This window comes from Momordica charantia (assembly GCF_013281855.1).
Source record: "Momordica charantia cultivar OHB3-1 chromosome 5 unlocalized genomic scaffold, Mcharantia_2.0 BLBB01000005.1, whole genome shotgun sequence".
In the NCBI taxonomy this organism is placed as follows: domain Eukaryota; kingdom Viridiplantae; phylum Streptophyta; class Magnoliopsida; order Cucurbitales; family Cucurbitaceae; genus Momordica; species Momordica charantia.
The window spans coordinates 19,332,891-19,354,294 of NW_028275163.1; the positions used below are offsets into that span (position 1 = coordinate 19,332,891).

At 37.5% G+C, this 21,404-nt stretch overlaps 4 protein-coding genes and 1 pseudogene across 5 annotated transcripts; 1 reads left to right on the forward strand and 4 right to left on the reverse strand.

Moving 5' to 3' along the window:
- LOC111016613 (3'-5' exonuclease) lies at positions 1 to 1,018 on the forward strand. Its single transcript, XM_022292058.2, has one exon. The coding sequence runs from the start codon at positions 59 to 61 to the stop codon at positions 710 to 712; it is 654 nt and encodes a 217-aa protein (XP_022147750.1). The 5' UTR covers positions 1 to 58; the 3' UTR covers positions 713 to 1,018.
- A 2,828-nt stretch (positions 1,019 to 3,846) lies between these two features.
- LOC111016622 (3'-5' exonuclease-like) lies at positions 3,847 to 4,814 on the reverse strand. Its single transcript, XM_022292073.2, has one exon. It carries the CDS (start codon positions 4,564 to 4,566, stop codon positions 4,045 to 4,047), a length of 522 nt encoding a protein of 173 aa, XP_022147765.2. The 5' UTR covers positions 4,567 to 4,814; the 3' UTR covers positions 3,847 to 4,044.
- A 338-nt stretch (positions 4,815 to 5,152) lies between these two features.
- LOC148211506 (3'-5' exonuclease-like) lies at positions 5,153 to 7,406 on the reverse strand (annotated as a pseudogene).
- A 3,305-nt stretch (positions 7,407 to 10,711) lies between these two features.
- LOC111016623 (uncharacterized) lies at positions 10,712 to 11,995 on the reverse strand. The gene has a single exon (XM_022292076.1). It carries the CDS (start codon positions 11,993 to 11,995, stop codon positions 10,712 to 10,714), a length of 1,284 nt encoding a protein of 427 aa, XP_022147768.1.
- Positions 11,996 to 14,114: 2,119 nt separating this feature from the next.
- On the reverse strand, positions 14,115 to 21,075 carry LOC111016654 (uncharacterized). 2 transcript variants are annotated; one of them, XM_022292113.2, is made up of 12 exons: positions 20,871 to 21,075; positions 20,589 to 20,691; positions 19,933 to 20,050; positions 19,280 to 19,771; positions 19,046 to 19,163; positions 18,340 to 18,392; positions 16,579 to 16,653; positions 15,621 to 16,502; positions 15,164 to 15,436; positions 14,883 to 15,068; positions 14,694 to 14,782; positions 14,115 to 14,582 (listed from the first exon to the last, which is right to left on the reverse strand). In XM_022292113.2, the coding sequence occupies exons 2-12, from the start codon at positions 20,675 to 20,677 to the stop codon at positions 14,366 to 14,368; spliced, it is 2,592 nt and encodes an 863-aa protein (XP_022147805.1). In that variant the 5' UTR covers positions 20,678 to 20,691; positions 20,871 to 21,075; the 3' UTR covers positions 14,115 to 14,365. The 2 variants fall into 2 exon arrangements, with proteins under 2 accessions (XP_022147805.1, XP_022147806.1); XM_022292114.2 differs by having other exon boundaries at positions 19,933 to 20,063.
- Between the last annotated feature and the right edge of the window lie 329 nt (positions 21,076 to 21,404).

Here is a 21,404-nt window from a genome sequence, read left to right on the forward strand (position 1 = left end):
TTCAGTCTTCTCTTCGTTTTCAAGAAAACAGAATCTCTCTTCTCTCTGTGTCTCCGCCATGGCTATCAGCATCGTCGACCACGAAATTCCCTCCGATTCCCACAATTTGTACGACGTTACCATTGATTCCGATCAGATTCACACTCTCCTCACATCTTCTCCGGCCATGGTCGATTCCTGGATCTCTGAAACCCTCGCCATTCAGACTCCACCTCTCATCGTTGGTCTCGACATCGAGTGGCGCCCTAACAGAAATAGCTCTTACGAAAACCCCGTCGCCACACTGCAACTCTGTTTCGATCGCCGATGCCTCATTTTTCAACTCATTCACGCCTCCGAGATCCCTCGCTCTCTGACCGATTTCTTGACCGACGAGTCCTTCACCTTCGTCGGAGTCGGAATCGGCGAGGACGTCGAGAAGCTCCTCTGCGATTACGGCTTGAACGTGAGCAACACTGTGGATCTGAGGAATTTGGCCGAGAATGCGATGGGAAGAGGAGATCTGAAGAATGCGGGATTGAAGGGCTTGGCGAAAGAGGTTCTTGGAAAGGAGATTTCTAAGCCGAAGAGCGTGACGATGAGTCGGTGGGATAATGAATGGCTGGTTCCCAATCAGGTGAAATATGCTTGCGTTGATGCGTTTCTGTCATCTGAGATTGGAAGGCATCTTTCCAATCGAAGGGAATCAGGGGAAAATGTTGATGATTCCTAGGGTTCTTTCTGTTTCATGGATTTTGTGCAGCAGACTTGGATCACCAATTGTAGCATTTCGATTTCCGTTTCTCTTCTCAGTTATGACTTCCAAATATCAGATTTGAAGAATATGGGTTCTTTGATTGTGTAATCTTTATTCCCTGGTCTTCTTTCTCTTTCTCTTTCAAATGCTTTTGCAATCTCAAATCAAAATTTAACACCATGTGGTTTGAGAATTGTTCCGAGTCGTTTATTCAGAGACTGCTTTCTTGTAGTTTGGATTTTTCTTTCAATGTCAACATCAGTCTTACGGGATATTTTTTAATTTGTCCAAAATTGAAGAAAAGTATCTTACAGTGCAGGTTTGATTGATACGAAAACAAGAATTTAGAAACTAAATTTAAGAATTTGTATTTGATAATCCTGTGCTATTAAAAAACAAATGCTTGGTTATTGTCTTATAAGTTATAAATATATTGTCTTCTTGAGGTATAGGAAAAAAAAAATATATATATATCTCAGCTAAAATTAGCATTTTATCTTTTAAGGGAGACGTAAGTTCAAATCTCTCAACTCCAGTAAAGAAAGAAAAAACAAAACAAAAAAAATCTCCTCCATCTGGATAATTTGAAGGAATGAAAATACATTACCCAAACTTAATTTTCTGCCAATAATACATATAGAAGTTTCCCATTTAGCTGAGAAAATTTATAAAAATAATAATAATAATAATAATAATAGAGAGGGTACTGCTAGCGAGGAAAAAGAGATTTGGAGATAATTCTTTGTTTGCAACTGTGGAAACAATATAAAATTGCTATAATGTTTGTCTGCTCACTTTGGACGTCACTTCTCTTAAGATTAGTACATAAATATGTGTGAGAGAGAAAATTGAATAGGACAGAGCATAACTCCACGTTGGTTTTAAACGCGAAATAGATGGAAATGTCGAGGAAATATCGATAAAATGCAGATGTCGATGAATATTTCTGTAAAAGTTAGAAAAAATAAAAAATCGTAAAAAATATAACAAATGAACATTTTCTCATTTCGTTGATAATTTTCATATTTTGTTGATTTTCTCGTATTATGATAGAAATATCGATTCACCTCTCATGTCCATGTTTGGTTCAACATGGACATGTCGATAGAATTATCTATCGAAAGATATTTAGAACCATGGTTCATTGATATATATTTCCGACCAACCGATCATTTCATTATTATTATTTCTTATCTCGCCTCACATATTTATTATGATTTCTTTAATATTTTTATCCTCTCTCCTACCATAATTTTTGTAATTAATTTTTTTATATTTTTATTTATGTCTTTTTTATTCATACTACTAATAATATTTTTTTCTAATAAAATTTTGACGTGATTTATTGTAAAATATTATAAACTTATATTTAATTTTTAAATTATTTGATTTTACTCTCTAATTTTTTTGATAAAATTCATTATTATTAAATATTAGAATAATTAAATTTAATAGTATTTTCTATTAAATAATGGTTGTTCTAATAAAATAATATTTTAGTTGATATACTTTTATTTTAATTATTTATTAATATTAAATAAATTATTATAATAAAAAAAATTTACTATTAATAATATAGTAATAAAATAAATTAAAATTTATTATTGCTGTACATTAAAAAAAAGTAGCCAATAATGTATTTGTAATTAGTTAAAAAGAATAAATTTGTATACTAATAATTATTATATATCTGTTTCCGATTTCGATTCCGGATAGTTTTAGTAAAAAATGTTAAAGAAATTTTAATTCTGATTCTAAAATATTTTTAGAAAACAACATCAAAGAAATAACATTCTAATTTCAATCGATTTTATTTTGATTCCTAGTAAGTAAATAAAGTTTAAGTGTTAGAATTGAACATCGTCGACTTTGTTTAAAAAAATTTTGGTCTTAAATACACTTCCATTATTTTACTTTTCGGAGTATAACATTTACCAAAGTCCAAGTGTGGCTCACCTTTACCTTCAAACATGAAGCAAAGAATCCTTCTCTCTTGTAACCCAACCTTGAGTCGAGACATCATAAATGTCAAAGTCAAAAATTTATGAAAACTTTTATATAAAATTTTTGGACAGTTACAAATATGGTAAAAATATTTAGTAAAATTAATAAAATATCAACCACATTTAGTTTTTTATCCTTTAAAAAACTTTACCCAAATGATGTAAATTGTAATATATCTAATTACTGATATATGTATGTGATATACATTTGATATACTGATATGAGTATCTGATGTACATGCAATATATATGTAATATACATTTAATATACTACTAATGTATGTGTAATATGTATGTGATATACATCTAATATACTACTGATACGAGTATCTGATATATTACTGATATATCTCATACAATTAAAAAATTGTTATATTTAAAAATTTTAAAAAACAGGTGACATATTTATCTTTTACAGCCCACTACAATTTCTCTAAAAATTTTGTCAATAAAATCCTGATGTTCCTCCACATTTCAAAAAAATCACAGAAATAAAGTTCATAAAAATGTTTAAATTATCCTACAACATTTCAATATTTTAAATAAGTTAAAAATAATAATTATTAATATTATAATTACTTTAATAATATTTTGATAATATTTACACAATATCAAAGAAATATTAATTCATCCCTCCCGTCAAAGTCGAACCTCTAAACGTAAAAATATCAACGAGGGTTGATAAAAAAAAATTTAATACACAGTTAAAAATACTTGTGAATTGAGCTACAGTTTTTAAAAGTAATTTTACACTGCATCTAAAAAGTGATTTGACTCTAAATGACTCTAAAGTGTTCTACGTCAATCACTTGAAAACAAAAAATTTGGAGAGACAACTTCTAGAAAATAAGAATTCAAATCAATTTGATTATTACAAAATACAAAACACTATTTCAATTTGTGGAGTGAACTTTTTGTTCTTGGTTCTTATGAATTTGTCTCAGTTGATAAAATTTCAATCCACCAAGAAAAAAGGAGTTGCAACCAGATGGAAATTGCTCCAACAACATTAATTACATAAATTCAAAAAGTTTGAAAGCCAATTGGTTCCAGAGGTTGTTTGTAGGATCAAAATTTTGAAATCATTTTGAACAGAGAACGAACGAGTAAACAAACGCGATCGAGAATTCAAATCAGAATCTAAAGTCTACCAAACACAGAATGCCGAACAGAAGCAACCAGATTTACAATGGAAATCCAAAACCAAATGAAAAGCTGTAACAATCAAATCCTAACAAACCGCAATCGAAGAAAATGAAGAACCCTAACAAACAGCCATTGAAAGCCCCTTTCACAAATTCGAATCTAACTGGACAGAGACCTTCCAATTTCAAAAGACAGAAACGCGTCAATGGAAGCATACGCTACCTGAGCGGAAGTTAGATATTCGTCGTCCCATCTGCTCATCGTCACGGCCTTCGGCTTCGCGATCTCCCTCCCAAGAATCTCTCTGGCCAAATCCTTCAGCCCTGCGTTCCTCAAATCCCTCCTTCCCGTCCGATCCACAGCCATAGACCGGAGATCGACAGCGTTGTTCACAGTCAAATCGTAGTCGTCGAACAGCTTCCGAGCGTCCTGATCGATTCCGACGCCGACGAAAGTGAAGGTTTCGTCGCCGAGAAAGTGGAGCAGAGAGTGGGGGATTTCAGGGGCGTGAATGAGTTGGAAAATGAGGCATCGGCGGCCGACGCAGAGCTGCAATGTGGCGGCGGGGTTCCGGCGAGAGCGATTGAAGTTAGGGCGCCACTCGACGTCGAGACCGACGAGGAGACGGTGGAGGCGGCGGCGGTGGAAGCGGAGGATTCGGGAGATCCAGTGGTCGACCATGTATGGAGAGGAGGTGATGGTGGTTTTGATTTGATCGGAATCGAAGGTGATGTCGTAGCAGTTGTGGGAGTTGCAGTTAACATTTTGTTAATGTTTTGTTGATATTTTTATGTTATCATAGAAATATTAATTTTTTGAGCTGAACTAGAGGCATAGAGATTTAACCCTCGCCTGTCAACACAACACGGGTAATTAGAACTTGGTTAATTATAGAAAGAGTATTAAATATACTAATAAACCTTATCCATTCCTCCTAGAATTTACTTATCATTAACCAATGTCAAAAAACAGAATGGGATTAAAACAAACCCAAGAAGTGAAACATGAAAATAGTTAAAACCCAATTGCTTCATACAACATTTTAAAAAGTAAATACATTTAAAAATCATTATAAACAAAGCAAAGGTTTCCATTTTATGCCAAATTCATAAATAATATTTAAATTAACAACTCAGCATTTAATCGTTTCTAAATGAGTTAATAATTGATATTAATCGATTTTTTTAGAAATGTTGATTAACCCAAAGATAAATGAAAATATGGAAAAATGTGAACTACCACCGCAGGCAAAGAAAGGATAGCAACGGAGAGAAAGCAGATTTTGCAGTAATCAAACAAAGAAACTCTAACAACAGAAATTTACACACCACTGGAATCCCTCCATCAAACAAGAACCCTAAAGAAAGAACAGCTTCAAAATCCTCAATTCCATATATTCATCTGGACAGATACCTTCCAATCTCGAACGACATAAACGCATCAATGGAGGCATAGAGTATCTAATCGGGAGAGAGGCGTTCATCATCCCATCTACTCAGCGTGACGTTCCTCGACTTCTCCATCTCCCGTCCAAGAACCTCTCTCGCCAAATGCTTCAGCCGGCATTCCTCAGATCCACCCTCAGCTCCGTCGTAGCCAGATCCCCAAGATCCACGGTGTTCGCCACATCCAGTCCGTAGTCGTTGTACAGCTTCCGAGCGTCCTCCTCGATTCCGACGCCGACAAAGGCGAATGACTCGTCGTCGAGGAAATCGATCAAGGACTGAGGGATTTCCAGCGTGTGGATGAGTTGAAGTTAGGGCTCCACTAGACGTCGAGGCTGACGACACAGCGGAGTCGACGGCGGCGGACGTCGGAGATCCAAAAGTTGACCATGCTGGTGGCGGAGGTGAGGAGAGTGAGGATGTGGTCGTCGTCGAAAGATATGTCGTAGCAATCGTGAGTGTCGAAGATGATTTCGCGGTCTGAGATTCTGAGAAAAACGAGATAATTGACTCAAATGACCTCCCAGAAGAACTTTTTGCTCAAATAACCCACCTTTAAATAAATGTTTTGGATGACTCATTCTATTATTTTAGTTAAATTAAACTTAAACGAAATTACATATTTATCCTTGCCTCAAAAACAACCGTTGGCCTCCCCCGTTTCCCCCTCTTTCTCTTCTTCGTCTCCTTTTCCGTTTTTTTCTTCACCGTTTCTTCCTCTGTTCAAGTACTAAAGTTGACTAAAAAGCTCTCTTCCTCGCTATTGGCATTCAATATTGGAGGTAAGTTGATTTCGTTAGTTTGTGTAGTTAGGGTTTGTCGATTTTAGCATGTAAGAATTTCATTTTCTATTATCATCCATTTCATTGTTTTTAGGGTTTAGTTTTCATCGATTGAAAGGTTTTTATGCTCATCGTCGTTATCTGTTACGGTTAGAAGGGTTATGGGTCTGTAAATGTTGGGTTTGAAGTGGTTTTAGGTTGAAGAAGGTGAAGAATCGGGGCTATTTCGAGCGAAATGGGGTAGGAAACTGGTGAATTCAAATTTATTAATTGGGGTTTAGTATCTCGAAAAATTCCCGGGACGAATTCGGGCGAGGAAGACCGAGGTTTCCATTTTTTTAGAGGTTTTTTGTGAAACATGTCGCCCGAAAATCCCCGGGAATTTTTTCGTTTGCAAATTAATTCTCGAGGACGATTTCGCCTGAATTTAGACCCGAGGAAGTGTACAGTATTGATTTTTTTGTTTTAATTCTCGGGATCGATTTCGCCCGAGGTCGACCCCGAGAAATTTATCAGCACGTGAACAAAATTGGTTTTTTTTTTATATGTCAACTGCTTACTTGGTTCTTTCTGGGTTGTTTCTCATTATTGTGTTGTTTTTATTCTTGACTCTCCGTCCAGGTGTTGTAAAATGATTCCTAAAATCGATCCTGCAACCTACGCCTCTGCCAACCTAACTTGTCTATCGCATATAGCAAAAACAAGCAATGATATCAAGACAAAAGTTACCCAAAAACAGCTTGCTATGTTTAGGAAAACTGTCTTCGGCCACCTCCTTGATGTGGACCTTGTATTTAACGGGCCCTGATACATAGTGTTTTGCTTAGGGAGGTTGAAGAGAGTACGCCAGACACTATTAGCTTCAACCTTTTTGGGACTAAGGTGTCGTTCGGTCGGAGAGAGTTTGACATCATTAGCGGTCTAAAGTATTCTAGGAGTCCAGTTAGGAAAATCACGTATCCTCAAAGACTTAGGACCCTATACTTCAATAATAGCACGAACCTGTTGTTGAGTGAGTTGGAGAAGATGTATACATCCATTCGGTTCGAGGATGACTTTGATGCAGTTAAGGTGTCAATAGTGTACTTCGTAGAGTTAGTACTGTTGGGGAGAGAGAGAAACATGAAATTTGACCATACTTTGCTTGGAATAGTGGATGATTGGGAAGCCTACTGCAACCACGATTGGACATTGTTGTCGTTCGAGAAAACAATCTATAGTCTGCAGCGTGGCGCATCCAAGAAGTCGAAGGAGGGAGGATTGAGGAAATCATATAGTCTCTATGGTTTTCCATGGGCGTTCCACGTATGGACATAAAAACTCTATTATTCGCTGTTTTTTTTCTATGTTGTGGTTTATTACATCCATCGTGTATTTGTACATGTGTGGGCATACGAGACTATATTTTCTCTTTCCGAGCGTGTTGCGACTATAGTAAGTCAGGATGCTGTGCCACGCATTCTCTGGTGGAGGTGTGGCCATTCGACTGCATATCACGTGTTGGCCAGAGAGATTTTTCGATCTTCTACTGTAAGTTGAATTTACGTTATAACTATTTATTAATTAGTTCTCATGCTCACGCCATCGACAACTTACCGTTTCTGTAGGCAAGAACGCTAACATTAAATCCAACCGATGCGGAGACGAACTTCCTTAATAGGCCCTTCGACCCACCCGAAGCGGAGGACGACGAAGTTATGGTCGAAGGTTTGCATGGAAGCGATGTTTCTGAACCATCGATAGCACACGGAGGAAATGAGAACGACGTTGGGGGACGAGGTGTGAATGTTGATCAGGGTGTGAAAGAGAAGGCGAATGAGGAGGATAAGAGTGGGGAGAAGGTTAATGACATCGATGTGGAGGTTGAGGAGAATGAGACAAAGAGGAGTAAGAGTGACAAGAAGGGACGCATGTCCAGTGTGCGTATGAGGAGAGTGGAAAAACGTTTGAAGCGCATGGACACGCGTATGGACGATCGAATGGGTAGTATGGAGGCTCAATTGAAATCCATTCGAAAATTTCTTCGCCGAATAGCTAAGGTAATGTATTTTGTCATTTATAATAATTAACGTACGATTGAATATTTGTTTTTTATTAATATGTCAGTACATTTTCTAGGGTTTACCTGTAGATCCCAACGATATGAGACGGACTGGATCGGGTGACGGACGGGGTGACGGATTGGATGGGCTCGGTGACGATGGACGCGGTGATGGACCCAGTGGTGGTGATGGTTTTAAAAAATCTACCGATGACATGAACATTGATCCTTCGGATTTAGGCGTGCATGAGAGAGAATCACCTCATTGTGATCACGAGGGGGAGCAAGCTGAATTGGAAGCTACATCGGGTGGCCATCACACACCAGAATGAGAGGTACATTTTATTACTTTTCCATTTCAAATTATAAGTCTTAATCCGGTAATAATGAGGTCTGCATGTGTCATATTTGAAGCAACATGCACGTGACTTGTTGTGCAAGCAAGACGTGCATGAAGAGAACGTATAGGAAGATGCGAATGGCGATCAAAGCGTGCATGTATCCCAAGGCGAACATGCTCGTGTCGAGAATGCCCCTCTTCAAGATTGTCCGGACGAGTGCACACCGGTTGAACGTATCATAATAGATTCACAGTACTCCGAGTCGTCCGAAGACGAGGTATTTATTCTTCGTAGTCGACCTTTTAATGAAGCACTTCGGCTTTTAACATATTTTCTGCAGGACCAACATGCAGATGATTTCACCGACTCGGATCTGGAAAAATCAAGAGATGTTCAATCTCAGACTGTCGAGAATACATCTGGTGCGTCACGGGTGGAGTCGGATGTAGTACATCTCTCGCAGTCGATTGAACGGCCTAAACCTCGACAAGGGTTGCGAAAGAGGAAGCTCCCATGGAAGCTTTGGGGTTCGTTCCAAGTTCTGGTGGATGGGAAATGAAAGAAGGTTACTCGGTATGATCCACTCGTGCAGGTCCCCCCCGATCAAGTCGAGAAGTTTCATGCATGGATGACAAACCCGAATACTGACCATTCTTTCAGAAAGTCATGTTATAGTGATCGAGGAAAGACGTGGTTTCGTGACCTTCTCACATCGGATAACTGGTTGACGAGTGAGGTACGGGGTCGAAACCCTCATTTATGCTACCGTCATGATTATTATTTGCTAACAATGGTAACCCTATACAGGTGGTGGATTCACTGGTCATGTTCACGCGGAACAAGCTTGAGCAACGGCCAGACCTATGCTGTCGAAAGTTCACCACCGGTGACATAGTCCTTGCAGTACGTAATATATAGTTCTCATAAGCCGCGTATATTCATAGTAATTTATGTTCTAACATGTCTTCACCATCAATTACAGAACTTCTTTCGACAAACCGACGGACTGTACGAACGTTTGGTAGCCCCGAACGCAGTGCCAGCCAGAGTTGCAGCGGAATACAATTGGACCGAGAAATATAAAACCATCCTTAACTACATAGACGGGACACACACAGACTACCAGAAGCAGTTGCTTGATTTGGATGTTGTCTACCTACCGTTCAACATCGGTGGACACCATTGGATTATGGTTTGCATCGATATGGAAGATGGCGAGATCATCGTGTGGGATTCACTGAGGGCGAACACCCCGCAATCGGTTATGGAGGCTGAGTTGAAGCCCATGAGTGTCGTCCTCCCAGCATTGATGCACAGGGCTGGTGTTATGGTACAGAAGCCGACCTTACCAAACCTACCATGGCGCATTCGTCATGTAACGTCGGCGCCGCAACAGGTTGGCTCTGGTGATTACGGGATTTTCTGTGTTAAATATTTTGAATATGATGCAACTGGGTTCGATATAACCACCTTAACACAAGACAAAATTAGTTTTTTTAGGGAAAAATTTGCGATTGAACTATGGGCGAACATGTCAATTTTCTGATTTGAATACATCGTGCAAACTTGTTTATTTATGTCTTCATAGTTGATGGATAATTTGTAATTTTGATGTCTTCGAATACATCGCGACTATAATTAGTGTTACAATTGATTATAAGCTTTTTTACAACCGAAGTCGTGGAATTTTCGACCGAGTAATTTTCAAGAATGCATTACTAAATTGCTGTAATATTTCTCAGGCGAATTAAAGACCATTTCGAGTGAAATTTGACCCGGATACTGTCATCTTTCGCCCGAATTCAGTGCAATACATTTTGTACGCTGGATAATTTCTCACCCGAATTCTTGAGATTTTCGCCCGAGAAATTTTCCAGCGTACAGTATTGCATCGCTGGAATTATCCTCCCCCAAAATTGTGACAATTTGGCCCAAATTAATCCCGAAATATCGCCCGATATCTAATATCTAACATTCTGCTATCTAACATAAGATACTACAACACAAAATGAAACAAAATACATGCAATTAAATCTCCTTCGTTCGTAACGGTTGACAGCAAGTCTTTCGATTGTGACCTTGGATCCCACACCTGCTGCACTTATGAACTTGTTGCGGCTCTCCGGTTGACGGTATCCTTATAGTTTGCCGTCCTCCAACTCTCGGAACGAACTTCGGAGGCTCGATGGTGTGTTCGATAAAGTTATCCGGTAAAACTCAAGCCTCCTCGTTGCCCAGTGGATAGATTGGTTCAGCATATGCAGTAATTAGTGTCTCCAATTTATACTTGGATGAACACAATGTATAACGGTTCACGTTTTGAAGCACCGCTGCAGCAATAGCATGAGAGCATGGAATCTGGTAGTAGTCGAACTGTTTACACGAACAAGTCTTACTGTTCAGATTGACACGCACCTTATTACTACCATCGTGTACCTCAAACTCGTAATTGTCGATAGGTCGAATGGTGTGTCGTCGGGCTTGTTCAGAAGATTGTCTTAGAATGTCCTCAGCATATTCAGTAAGACAAGATGTTATTGTGGCTGCATGTGTCCGCCGTTCATAAAACCATCGTTGTAGAAGCACACGACAATTTTCTAACAGTGCAGTGACTGGCAAAGCTCGTGCATGCACAAGTACTGCATTCATGGACTCTGCAATGTTAGTTGTCATTTGGTTGTACCTCAATTCAGGTTGATAGGCTCGTGACCATTTGTCGAACCCGACTTCCTGTAAGTACCTTTGCACTTCTGGGAATCCAGCAAGTTGGTTCCAGTAATACCGAAATGTTGATTTCTTGAATGCTTGCGCAGCTTGAAGATACAACATCTGCATGCCCTCGTTCTTGAACTTATCATTAAGGTTCATCTTGATGTGATGCATGCAACTAACATGTTCAGCATTAGGGAATACATTAGCTACAGAGTTATTAATGGCTTGATGCCGGTCGGACACGAAAACCAATCCATCTACCTCTCCAATCGCACTCTTCACTTGATCCAAGAACCAAGTCCAAGAGTTGTCTGATTCCTTATCAACGATTCCAAACGCTACTGGATAAATCTGATTATTACCATCAACAGAAGAGGCAATAAGTATTACACCTTTATATTTTCCTTTCAGATGAGCACCGTCAATGACAAGAACTGATCGAATGCAGCTTCTAAACCCCCTTATAGAGCATCCAAGGGCCATGAATGCATATTGAAAATATTTATCATCCTCAAGCTTCAAATTAAATATCGTACCTGGGTTCACAAATTTTAACGCCTCGCCATATTTACGCAGCAGAGTATAAGACTTCTTGGGGGAACCCATCAAAAGGTCCAAGGCTACTTCTTTTGCACGCCACGCCTTTTCATACTGGATGTTAATGTCATAATTTTTGCGCATGTCGTTAACAATATCCTTCGGCCTATAACGACAATTTGGATCCTCGAAGTTGGTTTTTATGATTTGACCAACCACACGACTTCGGACTTGTCTGTGATCATGTTTCATTACCTCGCCTTTGCAATTATGCACACCAAAAAACTTGGAGATGAGGAAGGTATCAGAACCTTAAATCCTCCTCGCACGCATGCCCCATTTACATCCATCCCCGCAACATCCAACAGTTAGCAAACTCTTCGTAGATTTCTTCACTCGGTATTCAAAGTTCAGTTTCATTGCGAAGATCGATAGATTGAACTGCAATTCTACCTTTGATTTAAAAGTACTCCCTACTACAATCTCTTCTGAGGTCAAACCAAGTTCATCAACTGTCCTGGATATATCTCTAGAGCAAGAAGCTTGATTAGTGGCACAAGTTGCATTCATACTTACTCTGTTCACTTCATGAAAGGGTGCAGAAGATGTGGCATATACATCCACTGGCTCTACCTCAACTTCATTGTCAATCCCAACGTCGTTCTCAAACTCAGCATCATCAGCCTCAAATTCGTCACCTTCCTCATTATCCCCATCGTTATCTTCAGCCTCATCATTATACCCATCATTATCATCATCGGCATCCCATTGACTATGGTAGTTTAGTTCATCATCACCTAAGTTGTATGGGACCACATTATCAGTCAACGGTGTTATCGATGGGACAGAACATGAGAGACCAACACCAGGTAGCGTTGAATGAATAGGAATAGGAATTGGGATATCTTGCCTTAGCTGGTAAGGAAATGAATGGAATGCTTGACATGCTGAACTGATGGGATTTTTTGAACTGCTGCCACTGCCGTGTCTCTGCTTCGGTATCACGGATACATACAATAGTACTTCGGAGGGATGTGGAGGGCCTCTCAAGAAAAAACTAAGGCTGTAATCATAAAAAATGTAATAATTTGGTACTTGGCAATGAAATTTATATAAACACTGTATCACAATATTGAACTTATCAATATCTACATTGGTGAGCTTGTACATCGCACTTATGAGCTCATCATATGTTATACTATCATCTACATCCAACCCTCCCATAATTCCACCGTCATAAACAGATTGTGCCTCATTCCACTGACCACCGTAACTAACAAACAGACGAGGCATCCTGCAAACATATATAAAATTATAAACTAAAATAAAATACGAGCATTATAAGAAATAAAAATTTAGACTATATGACAATTTTCGGGTGAGATTCAGTAAAATTTCGGGCGAGATTCTTCCAACTTCATGATTTCGGGCGAGAATCATTGACATTTTGGGTGATGTTCTTACGACTTCAATATTTCGGGCGAAAAACTTCAAATTTCGGGCGATGTTAATATAAAATTCCAGATTTCACAGTCAACATGAACTCTATCTTGCTTTTTTTTTAACAAAAAAAATATATATATGTATAAACCAAAAGGTTCACTCTATGCATTAACATAAACAGAACACCATTTGTAAAACAAATAGCTCCTACCTTGTCCGTGTGCATGTAAAAGAAACAACCCTAAGTGCTGAGATGGACAGAGGATTGACCTTGATATTACAACAACCCTAAGTGTTGAGAGTACAATGTTCCTTTTGTTGTGTTATCTGAAAGCAAAGTACAAAAAGAACTGGTGGAGAATTAAAATTTCGTAGGTATTTTTCTCTGAACGTTAAATGTTTAGGTGTATGCATTAATTGAAAGGTTGTTGATTAATTAAGATTTCGGCCGAAAATTCGTCAAATCTCGACCGAAATTTGAATGTTAATAATATCCAAAAAAAAATTGCTTAGTTAGCTAATATTATTGTATTTTATGGGGAAAAAATAGATTCATGTACAAAATTGAACTATCTCATGACATTTTGAAGCTAAATTAAAATTTTTGAAAACTCAATACTAAAACTACAAAATCGGGAATGAAGATGCTAAAGGAGCATTTGGTTAGCCTCTAAAAATAAAAAAGTTTAGTAAAAGATATAGTTGTATTTCATGTTTTTTTTTTTTTTGTGTTATGAATGCTTTTACTTGGCCGTAGATTTAGCAGTTGAGTATCAACTTTAAAAATTATTAAAAAGTGTTTAATCTAAAAATAGTTTTAAAAAATAAATCTTATTGATCCAAGAAATAGCAATTCAACTTTTGAACCCCAATTTTATTTATAAGGGTGGTGAGTGAACTCACTCTCATATTAGAACCAAAAACCAAAAAACAGAAGGCTCCTCTCATATTAGAAAGAAAGAACTTGTAATGTACTTGCAACATACATAAAACTAACATTAAAAAAAAAAAAAAAAAAAAAGACATTGTATCTCAACCAACAAGTATAATAATGTGAATCTCTTCTTTATATCTACGAGTCCTGTGTGCAGTGTTCCATACATTAACTTCCACAACAACATACATTATTACCAAAATGCTTCAATCTGATGCAGCACCGGTGGAATTGAAGGGAGGTCGTTAGGTAGCCGCGACGCAGTCCTCCCAAGTCCCATACCGAGAGCTGAAGCATCCCCCGCCGGTACGTTGAGCATACTCAGAAACCACATAACGAGCACACTGATCCCATGCCCTTGCATACTCTCCAAGAGACAAGCGTTCTGGAGCGGTGCGGAGGAATGCTCGTAACATCGACGTCGCCTTCCTCGACAGATCTCTACATTCTTCATCCTCATTGCTGTAAACATATGCACAACAAGTCAGGAATAGGTTTGAGTAAGCTAGTGCATTAATTGAATAATACTTAGGAATACAGGGTAATCTTCTGAATAATCAAGAAATCTCATACCCGCAATCTGTATTAAATTTGCTTAGGAATACAGGGTAATCTTCTGGATAATCAAGAGGCACAAGCAGCTTCACAGAAAGCACTGGCAACTGGGGGCAACAAATTTGCAGAAACATTTCGGTCAAAGTTTTCATTTAGTTTACGAGCTGAAAAACAAGAGAACAGAAAAATAGCTAGAGACCTACTCACTTTTAGTGTGTTTGCAAAATGGAACATCAAATTGTTACGATCACTGACAGCACTATATGTACATCGAACAACGGTACCTGCATTGGCGAATCGCCTATTGACATTCTGAGCGGAATCTAATTCTAGGACTGTTTCAACCAAACGTTGGTTTATGTTTCTCATTTCTTCCAATAGGGCATTGTCGGTCTGCAGTTGCACAATTTATAGCATAACTTCATAAGACAAGAAAAAAGAGAGCAGAAATACATGTTTCAAAGGGACTAGATAGAGATGAAGCATACCAGTTTCTTGAGCTTCTTGCTTCTTGATGTAACTGTTAATTCGGAGCCATCGTTGTCGCTGCACGGAGATGGCATGTCATTTAAGGTTATTGCACATATTTTTCGCTTCATATTATTTGAGGAACCAAATCCATCTTGCAAGCTTAAATGGGCTGCCTTTTGGTGACACCTTGTTCCAAAAACTGACGGTTCTGTTACTGTGTCACACATATTACCAACTGAACTTATTCCTGATATAGCTGTTCTCAATGCTTGATCTGACATTGAGTCGACCTGCAAAATTCGAGAGAATTTCTCAGAATCAACTTACGGGAAGAGCCTAAGGGAAAAATAGGAATGATCATGCACTTGCAAAATAAACATATGTCAATCCACATTATTTTTAATAGTAGAATGTTCAATGGTCTATTTGAAAGATGCATTTGATTTAATATTATTGTACACAACATAAACTTACTGCTTTAAGCAGGCGATTAAGTGGCTGAGTTGCTGTAGACAAATGCTGACTGCTTCCAAGACTAGTAGGTTCGGCAAACTGGGAAGTCGATATGCCAGAGCTTCTGATCTCATGAGACTTGACTTGGATTTTGGTTTTGGAATTAAGTAAGTTAACAGAATTACGGGTTTCAGGGTATTGGAAGTTCAAACTTGAAAGGCAGGAAACATTAGAAGAACTTTTTCCAAGCCCAACTGTTGAGGAAGATGGAGTAGGAGAAGCTCTTCCATCTCTTCCATACACTGAAGAGCAAGGATCTTTTGAAAGTGCTCGCTCAGCAATCTTAGAAAGCTGTGAAGCCTCCTCATGAGATTGAGGAGAATGTTTTGAGTTCAAATGATTCTGCAAAGACACTCCTGATCTATTAATGGCTTGGATGCTTTCTGTCGACTTCTGCATCTGCTGTATCCATGAGGACTGAAATTCTTGCTTGATAATTTCTGGCTGCTGCCTCTTCTGCAACAGATTTTTCTGAATCCTGTTTGCTTCTGGCCTCGAGGAACCTATTTCACTTGGTGTTCTAGGAGAGGAACTATCAGAAGAGCCAGTGGCAGCCAAGTTCAAAGGTTGAAAATGGGGGTTCGCATTATCACTTCGCTGAACTGGGTTTATATGAGACTGACTAATGCCTGGCTGCCCATGTAGGGGCTGCTGCTTATTGACAAGAAACGTATTCCTATTCTCATGGGCTTTCGCGAATTTCTCAATTGATTTCATAGATTGATAAAACTTCTCTTTGGTGAAATATGTGATTTTATCCCTTGGCAATTCCAAAAAGTTCGTCATTTTTTGCATTAAACTCATGTGGTTCTTGCACTTCTGGATCTGCTCTGTTTGTCCTACCTATCAGAAGTAAGATCCATCGAGAATTAAGGAAAGAGCACAGAATGGGAACACAAAAAGTGTCTCGATTGAGTACCTCTAGACACAGTTTAGCTGCCCTCTCATATGACTCCTTCAAAAGAGGTAAGCATGTCATCTTCAAGCCCTGCATCTGTAGTAAGAAAATGAAGTGGCTTAGCACTTCATTCAAATTAATATCAAAAGTTGACATCCATAATGATTCCATAAATCATTACCAAAAAAGAAAAGAGAAAAAAAGTCTCAATCAACTCCAGAAAGAGAATCAATTCAAACAACATCCGTAGTAGATGTTAGACTACAGTCAAGAATGGAACTTTATGATTGAGTAGAGGTTCGGGATATGCAGCCCAGAGTATTACGCATATTTGAAAGCAAATTGTAGCCACTTCAAATTTGTTATGCGATCACCGGCAATAGGAATTTCGACCAAATTATACTGAAATCCATCTCTCCGAATAAGACTATTGCACTTGTATACAATGGAGGAATAAAAAAAGAGAACTGATCTTGGGAAATATTTGTTGGAATTTTTCGACAAAAACTGTCTTCAATGAAAAATGAGGAAGTCCTAAAACTGAAAAAAGAAACAAAAATCCCAATGAATGATTTAGAATCTAACTAATTTATGAGTTAACTGAAGAACAAATCTCTGTACATAATTTTTTCACAAACCTGATGATGTTCTAAATAGATTTATAGGAAAAGCAAATAAGAGTGAGATTATTAGAGATTCCAACGCTAAAAAAGATAAAAAGAATAAAATATACATAATAGCTTAAAAAATAATAATAACTCTCCAAAACATAAGATACTAAGATAGAATAAATTTAATCATTTCAATATATTATGATCCAACGATGGATTTTTAAGTGTGTGAAGTGCAATTGCCTTTAAGACTTAATTATAAAGTGGCAAAAATAGAACTCTAGTGATGTGGAGTGAACATAAAGTTAAATTGTACAAATAATCTATAAAATCTTAAAAACAAACTACGAGATCACATCATAAAAACCTATGCGTTTAGTCTCTATTATTGATTCACCATAATAAGCATTGAAATTAGTTACATTCTCCCAAAGCTAATAACTACAATTTTCTTAATATCCTGATAATATTTCAAGCCTAGTCCTAATTAATGGCTAACATTGAGACAAATGAAGGTTTTGTTGATTGAAAGCGTTTAATTGTCATCTCTAAAGGGAAGTCCACAATCAATCGAGGGAGTGAAATTACACACTGTTAGGTCAACGGTCTGCTAAAGATTTCTCATAGGACCTTCAAGGAAAGAGAACAAGCCCCTCAACCACCTTCTTAACTAAAAAGAAAGAGTCTGTGTCCACATCAAACGAGTCCCTCCAAAAAACACAAGACCAAAGAGTCTTTATAAAAGAAATTTTTTTCTGTCTATTTTATTCAAAACGACAAATAATAGTGAGATTTTTTTTCACGTTTTTCTTTTATATTTTTTAATTAGCCATTCACGTATTGTCGCCACTGTTTTTAAATATTAATTGATTAAATACGATATATTAAAAAAAATTAGTATATTAAGAAATAAATGAAAACATAAGAAAACAATAGTTTTACCAATAGTTCTTCAAACTAAAAAACAAATTAAAGAGAACACCCAAGCCACCCCTTGTGATTATATATTCGATTGGTCAGCCTTTTATAACTTCCTGAATTTTCTGAGGCTACATTTCTCGCATAATCCTAGAAATAGAGGTTCATGAATAATAATAATAAATTAATGCTTTTATTTATGCATAAGCTAACAATAATGTGACAGTAATGCTAGTAAACAAATTAGAATTACCTCATTATATGCTTGATCATGCCAATCTTCTCCCTTTGGATTCTCTATTAGAACTGTGTAATGAAATGAAAGATAAGCCAAAAAAATTAAAGGTAGAACCCAAAATATTATTCAGAGAAGTAGAAGAACAAAGCTCCGTATTTCTAAGATACAAAGTTGCTCGAGTTAAAAGGAACTTTCTAAGAAAGAAAATTTAAAAGCAAAATAATCTGTGAAATTATAAATTGTGATATCTTCTTTCCCCATAGGATGGAGAGTAGTAATTAAAGTATCATTATATAATTACTTTATTTTAATTTTCTATTTTTAAAAGTTAAACATAAAATTTCATATAAACTAACAGTTTCTTTGATTCCTACTCTACTTTTCTCAGAATATTTATCAAATTCTGACCTTTGTTTTTTAAAAAAGCAATTTCCAAATATCTAAACTTTGGTTTTTAAACTTGGGTAAAATTTCAAAATAACTTTTAAAAAGTGAAAATTAAAATAAAAGGAGTGTATAGTATTAGTATACCAGCTTAACTTTTACAAACAAAACCTGTTCTTAAACAGGACGTGAACAATTTCTTTAAAAATATCATGAATGCAAAAAGGTGAATGGAAGGAACAGATTGTTAACAAAAATCCTCCTACGTCCTCGATATTTCCTCGGGTTAAAGTGATAGTGTTGATTTCTAGTAGGAATTTCAGAACCTTTAACATACCTGCAGAAACTCCCATGGACTGGTGTTGCTTATGTTGCTCAATCATAGTGTTGGGACCTCGAGGCGTATGGTGTGGTTGTACGAATTTGGAGGCCTGCACATCTTCACCTATTACTTCCTGTTATGTAAGGCTTCACTTTCAGAATGCAATACGTATAATACAGATATACAAGCAATCTACCTATTTACATATCTGGGCACACCCAAGATTAAAATATAAGCAGAATCGAATACCTCCTTTATTTGGGCTCTTAAATTCTCATTGGGCTGCAAGTTCATAACTTCTGAATGTGGTGGGAACATTTGTGGGGGTATATAAACTCCAGAATCTCGACTCTGCAAACCCAGTGGTCGACATGGTGAAATCAATGTATTTTGTGGACGAACACAACTTTGACTGTGCATCCCAAATTGTTGATGCAACTGTCTGGCATTCAGATTTTGTCTTTGTAGTTGTTCATGCGACTGTGGTGTTAACTGCATAATATTTTGCCGCAAAAGAGGATTAGGGGCTGCCAGCTGCTGTCGTTGATTATGCACCATCGGCCGGGGATATGGCTGATTAGTCATCTGTGGCAAAGGCTGGCTTACAAAAACAGCCTCCTTTTTTTTCTGCACTACAGATTTGTCAGAGGAAAAGGCAGGATGATCTTGAATGCTTGAGGAGCCTTCATGGCGATTTTCGATCCTACTCATCTTTCTGCTTATATTATAGATATAATGATCCTGAGAGGCATAAGCAGTTTGAAGTAAAGAAGATTTCATATGTTGAAAATTGGAACAAATTTAGGACTTGGAAGCATAGTATTGCTCACATCGCGTCTCAAAAGTCAGAGCAGGAAAGAGAACAGTTAGATACCAGAAAATAGAGAAAATTACTAATGTACCTTAGAATTTGCTTTATTAAACATCTCCTCCTCAAATTTCATCGCAAGGTTGGTAATTCCTTCCGAAATTATGCCATCATGACCGTACGCAGGCCACTGTTCCTTCAACTTTGCGCATCTATAACATCATGCTGTTGTCAATAAAATTTGAGACAGCAAAGATAAACTTAAGCAATGCCTTAAAAACTCTAAAGTCAACAAGAAAATCAGGAAAACGCATATTCTTCCATACAACATTACAAAAAGTTTTAGTTGCAATCAGCCAATAATAACTGTGCCTTTTCAAACAAAGAAATCAATATCAACCGGCAGCAGGAATGGAATCGAACTCTACTGGTTACTACATTGCAAGAAACCAATAGAATCAGAGACAGGAAAGAGAAACTTAAACAGTGCCTCGAAATTTTCCAGTCAACAACAGAATCAATCAGGAAAACGCGTCTTCTTCCGCGAGACGTTACACATAAAAATTAGTTCCGCTCAGCAAATAATAAATGCAACTTTTTAACCAAAGAAGCAAATATCAATCCGCAGCTACCGAATCAAACTCGACTAGTCAGTACATTGCAAGAAACCAATAAAACGAATCGTAAACACCAATACGTGAAAACAGAATAGAGCACAATAACGATCGATTTAGTTAGAGAGAGATTTACATTGAATCGACAATCTTCCGTCTGGCTTCGGTATTGATTTCCGCTCTCCAATCCGGCGCAACAACCAGATTACCGTTCTCCTCCATCATGCACAAAACCTCGACTAACACAGAGAGCAAGAAAAAAAAGAAAAAAAAAGAACAAGTAAACATAAAGAACCTTCAGCACACACCGGAATATAGACTACTACTTCCGATCGAGTTCCGGTAACTAATTAAACAAAGAAAGAGAGAAAACGCTAAAACGGAAAGAAAAAGGCTAAAAGAGGGTTGGAAAACTCACCGGAAGCAGATTGTTCTTGCGTTTGTTCCTGAAAACACGATTAAAGAAACTTTCACGAATTAGGTTGCTGTGTGAGAGTGGAAGAACACCAGTGGCTTTCTGCGGAAAAGATACTGATTAGATTACTGGCGAGAGAGATTCGAATATGGAATTGAAATCGGAAGCGACTTTTGGGGGAAGAGAGAGAGACAGACAAATAAGGAAGGACGTGTTTTTTTGGGATCGTTGGGGTTATACGTTATATGTTATTACAAGGAAGGCGGGATGTGGGGCCCACACACGCTTCTTCCTTCTTCGCATTTACACAGTTCCCATTGTTGATCTTCCGTCTCCTTTTCCTTTTTTCTTTTTTATAATGTTATTCATTTGGCGGGAAAATATAAATTAAATTAAATTAATAGTTTTTAGAGGGATAGTTTAGTTTGGATAATGTGTCGGTGTCCGATGTTCCGACATTCTCGATACTTGTCGGAGACTTGTTAGCATAATAGGTATGCATTAGATACTTATTGAATGAATTGAATATAAGTCGTA

Coding starts and splice junctions, on each gene's coding strand:
- LOC111016613 (XM_022292058.2), top strand. CDS start 59: ATGGCTATCAGCATCGTCGACCACGAAATTCCCTCCGATTCCCACAAT.
- LOC111016623 (XM_022292076.1), bottom strand. CDS start 11,995: ATGAAACATGATCACAGACAAGTCCGAAGTCGTGTGGTTGGTCAAATC.
- LOC111016622 (XM_022292073.2), bottom strand. CDS start 4,566: ATGGTCGACCACTGGATCTCCCGAATCCTCCGCTTCCACCGCCGCCGC.
- LOC111016654 (XM_022292113.2), bottom strand. CDS start 20,677: ATGATGGAGGAGAACGGTAATCTGGTTGTTGCGCCGGATTGGAGAGCG. Junction 15,069..15,163: donor GCAAGAAGCTCAAGAAACTG/GTATGCTTCATC, acceptor GTGCAACTGCAG/ACCGACAATGCCCTATTGGA. Junction 14,583..14,693: donor AAATTTAATACAGATTGCGG/GTATGAGATTTC, acceptor ATATGTTTACAG/CAATGAGGATGAAGAATGTA.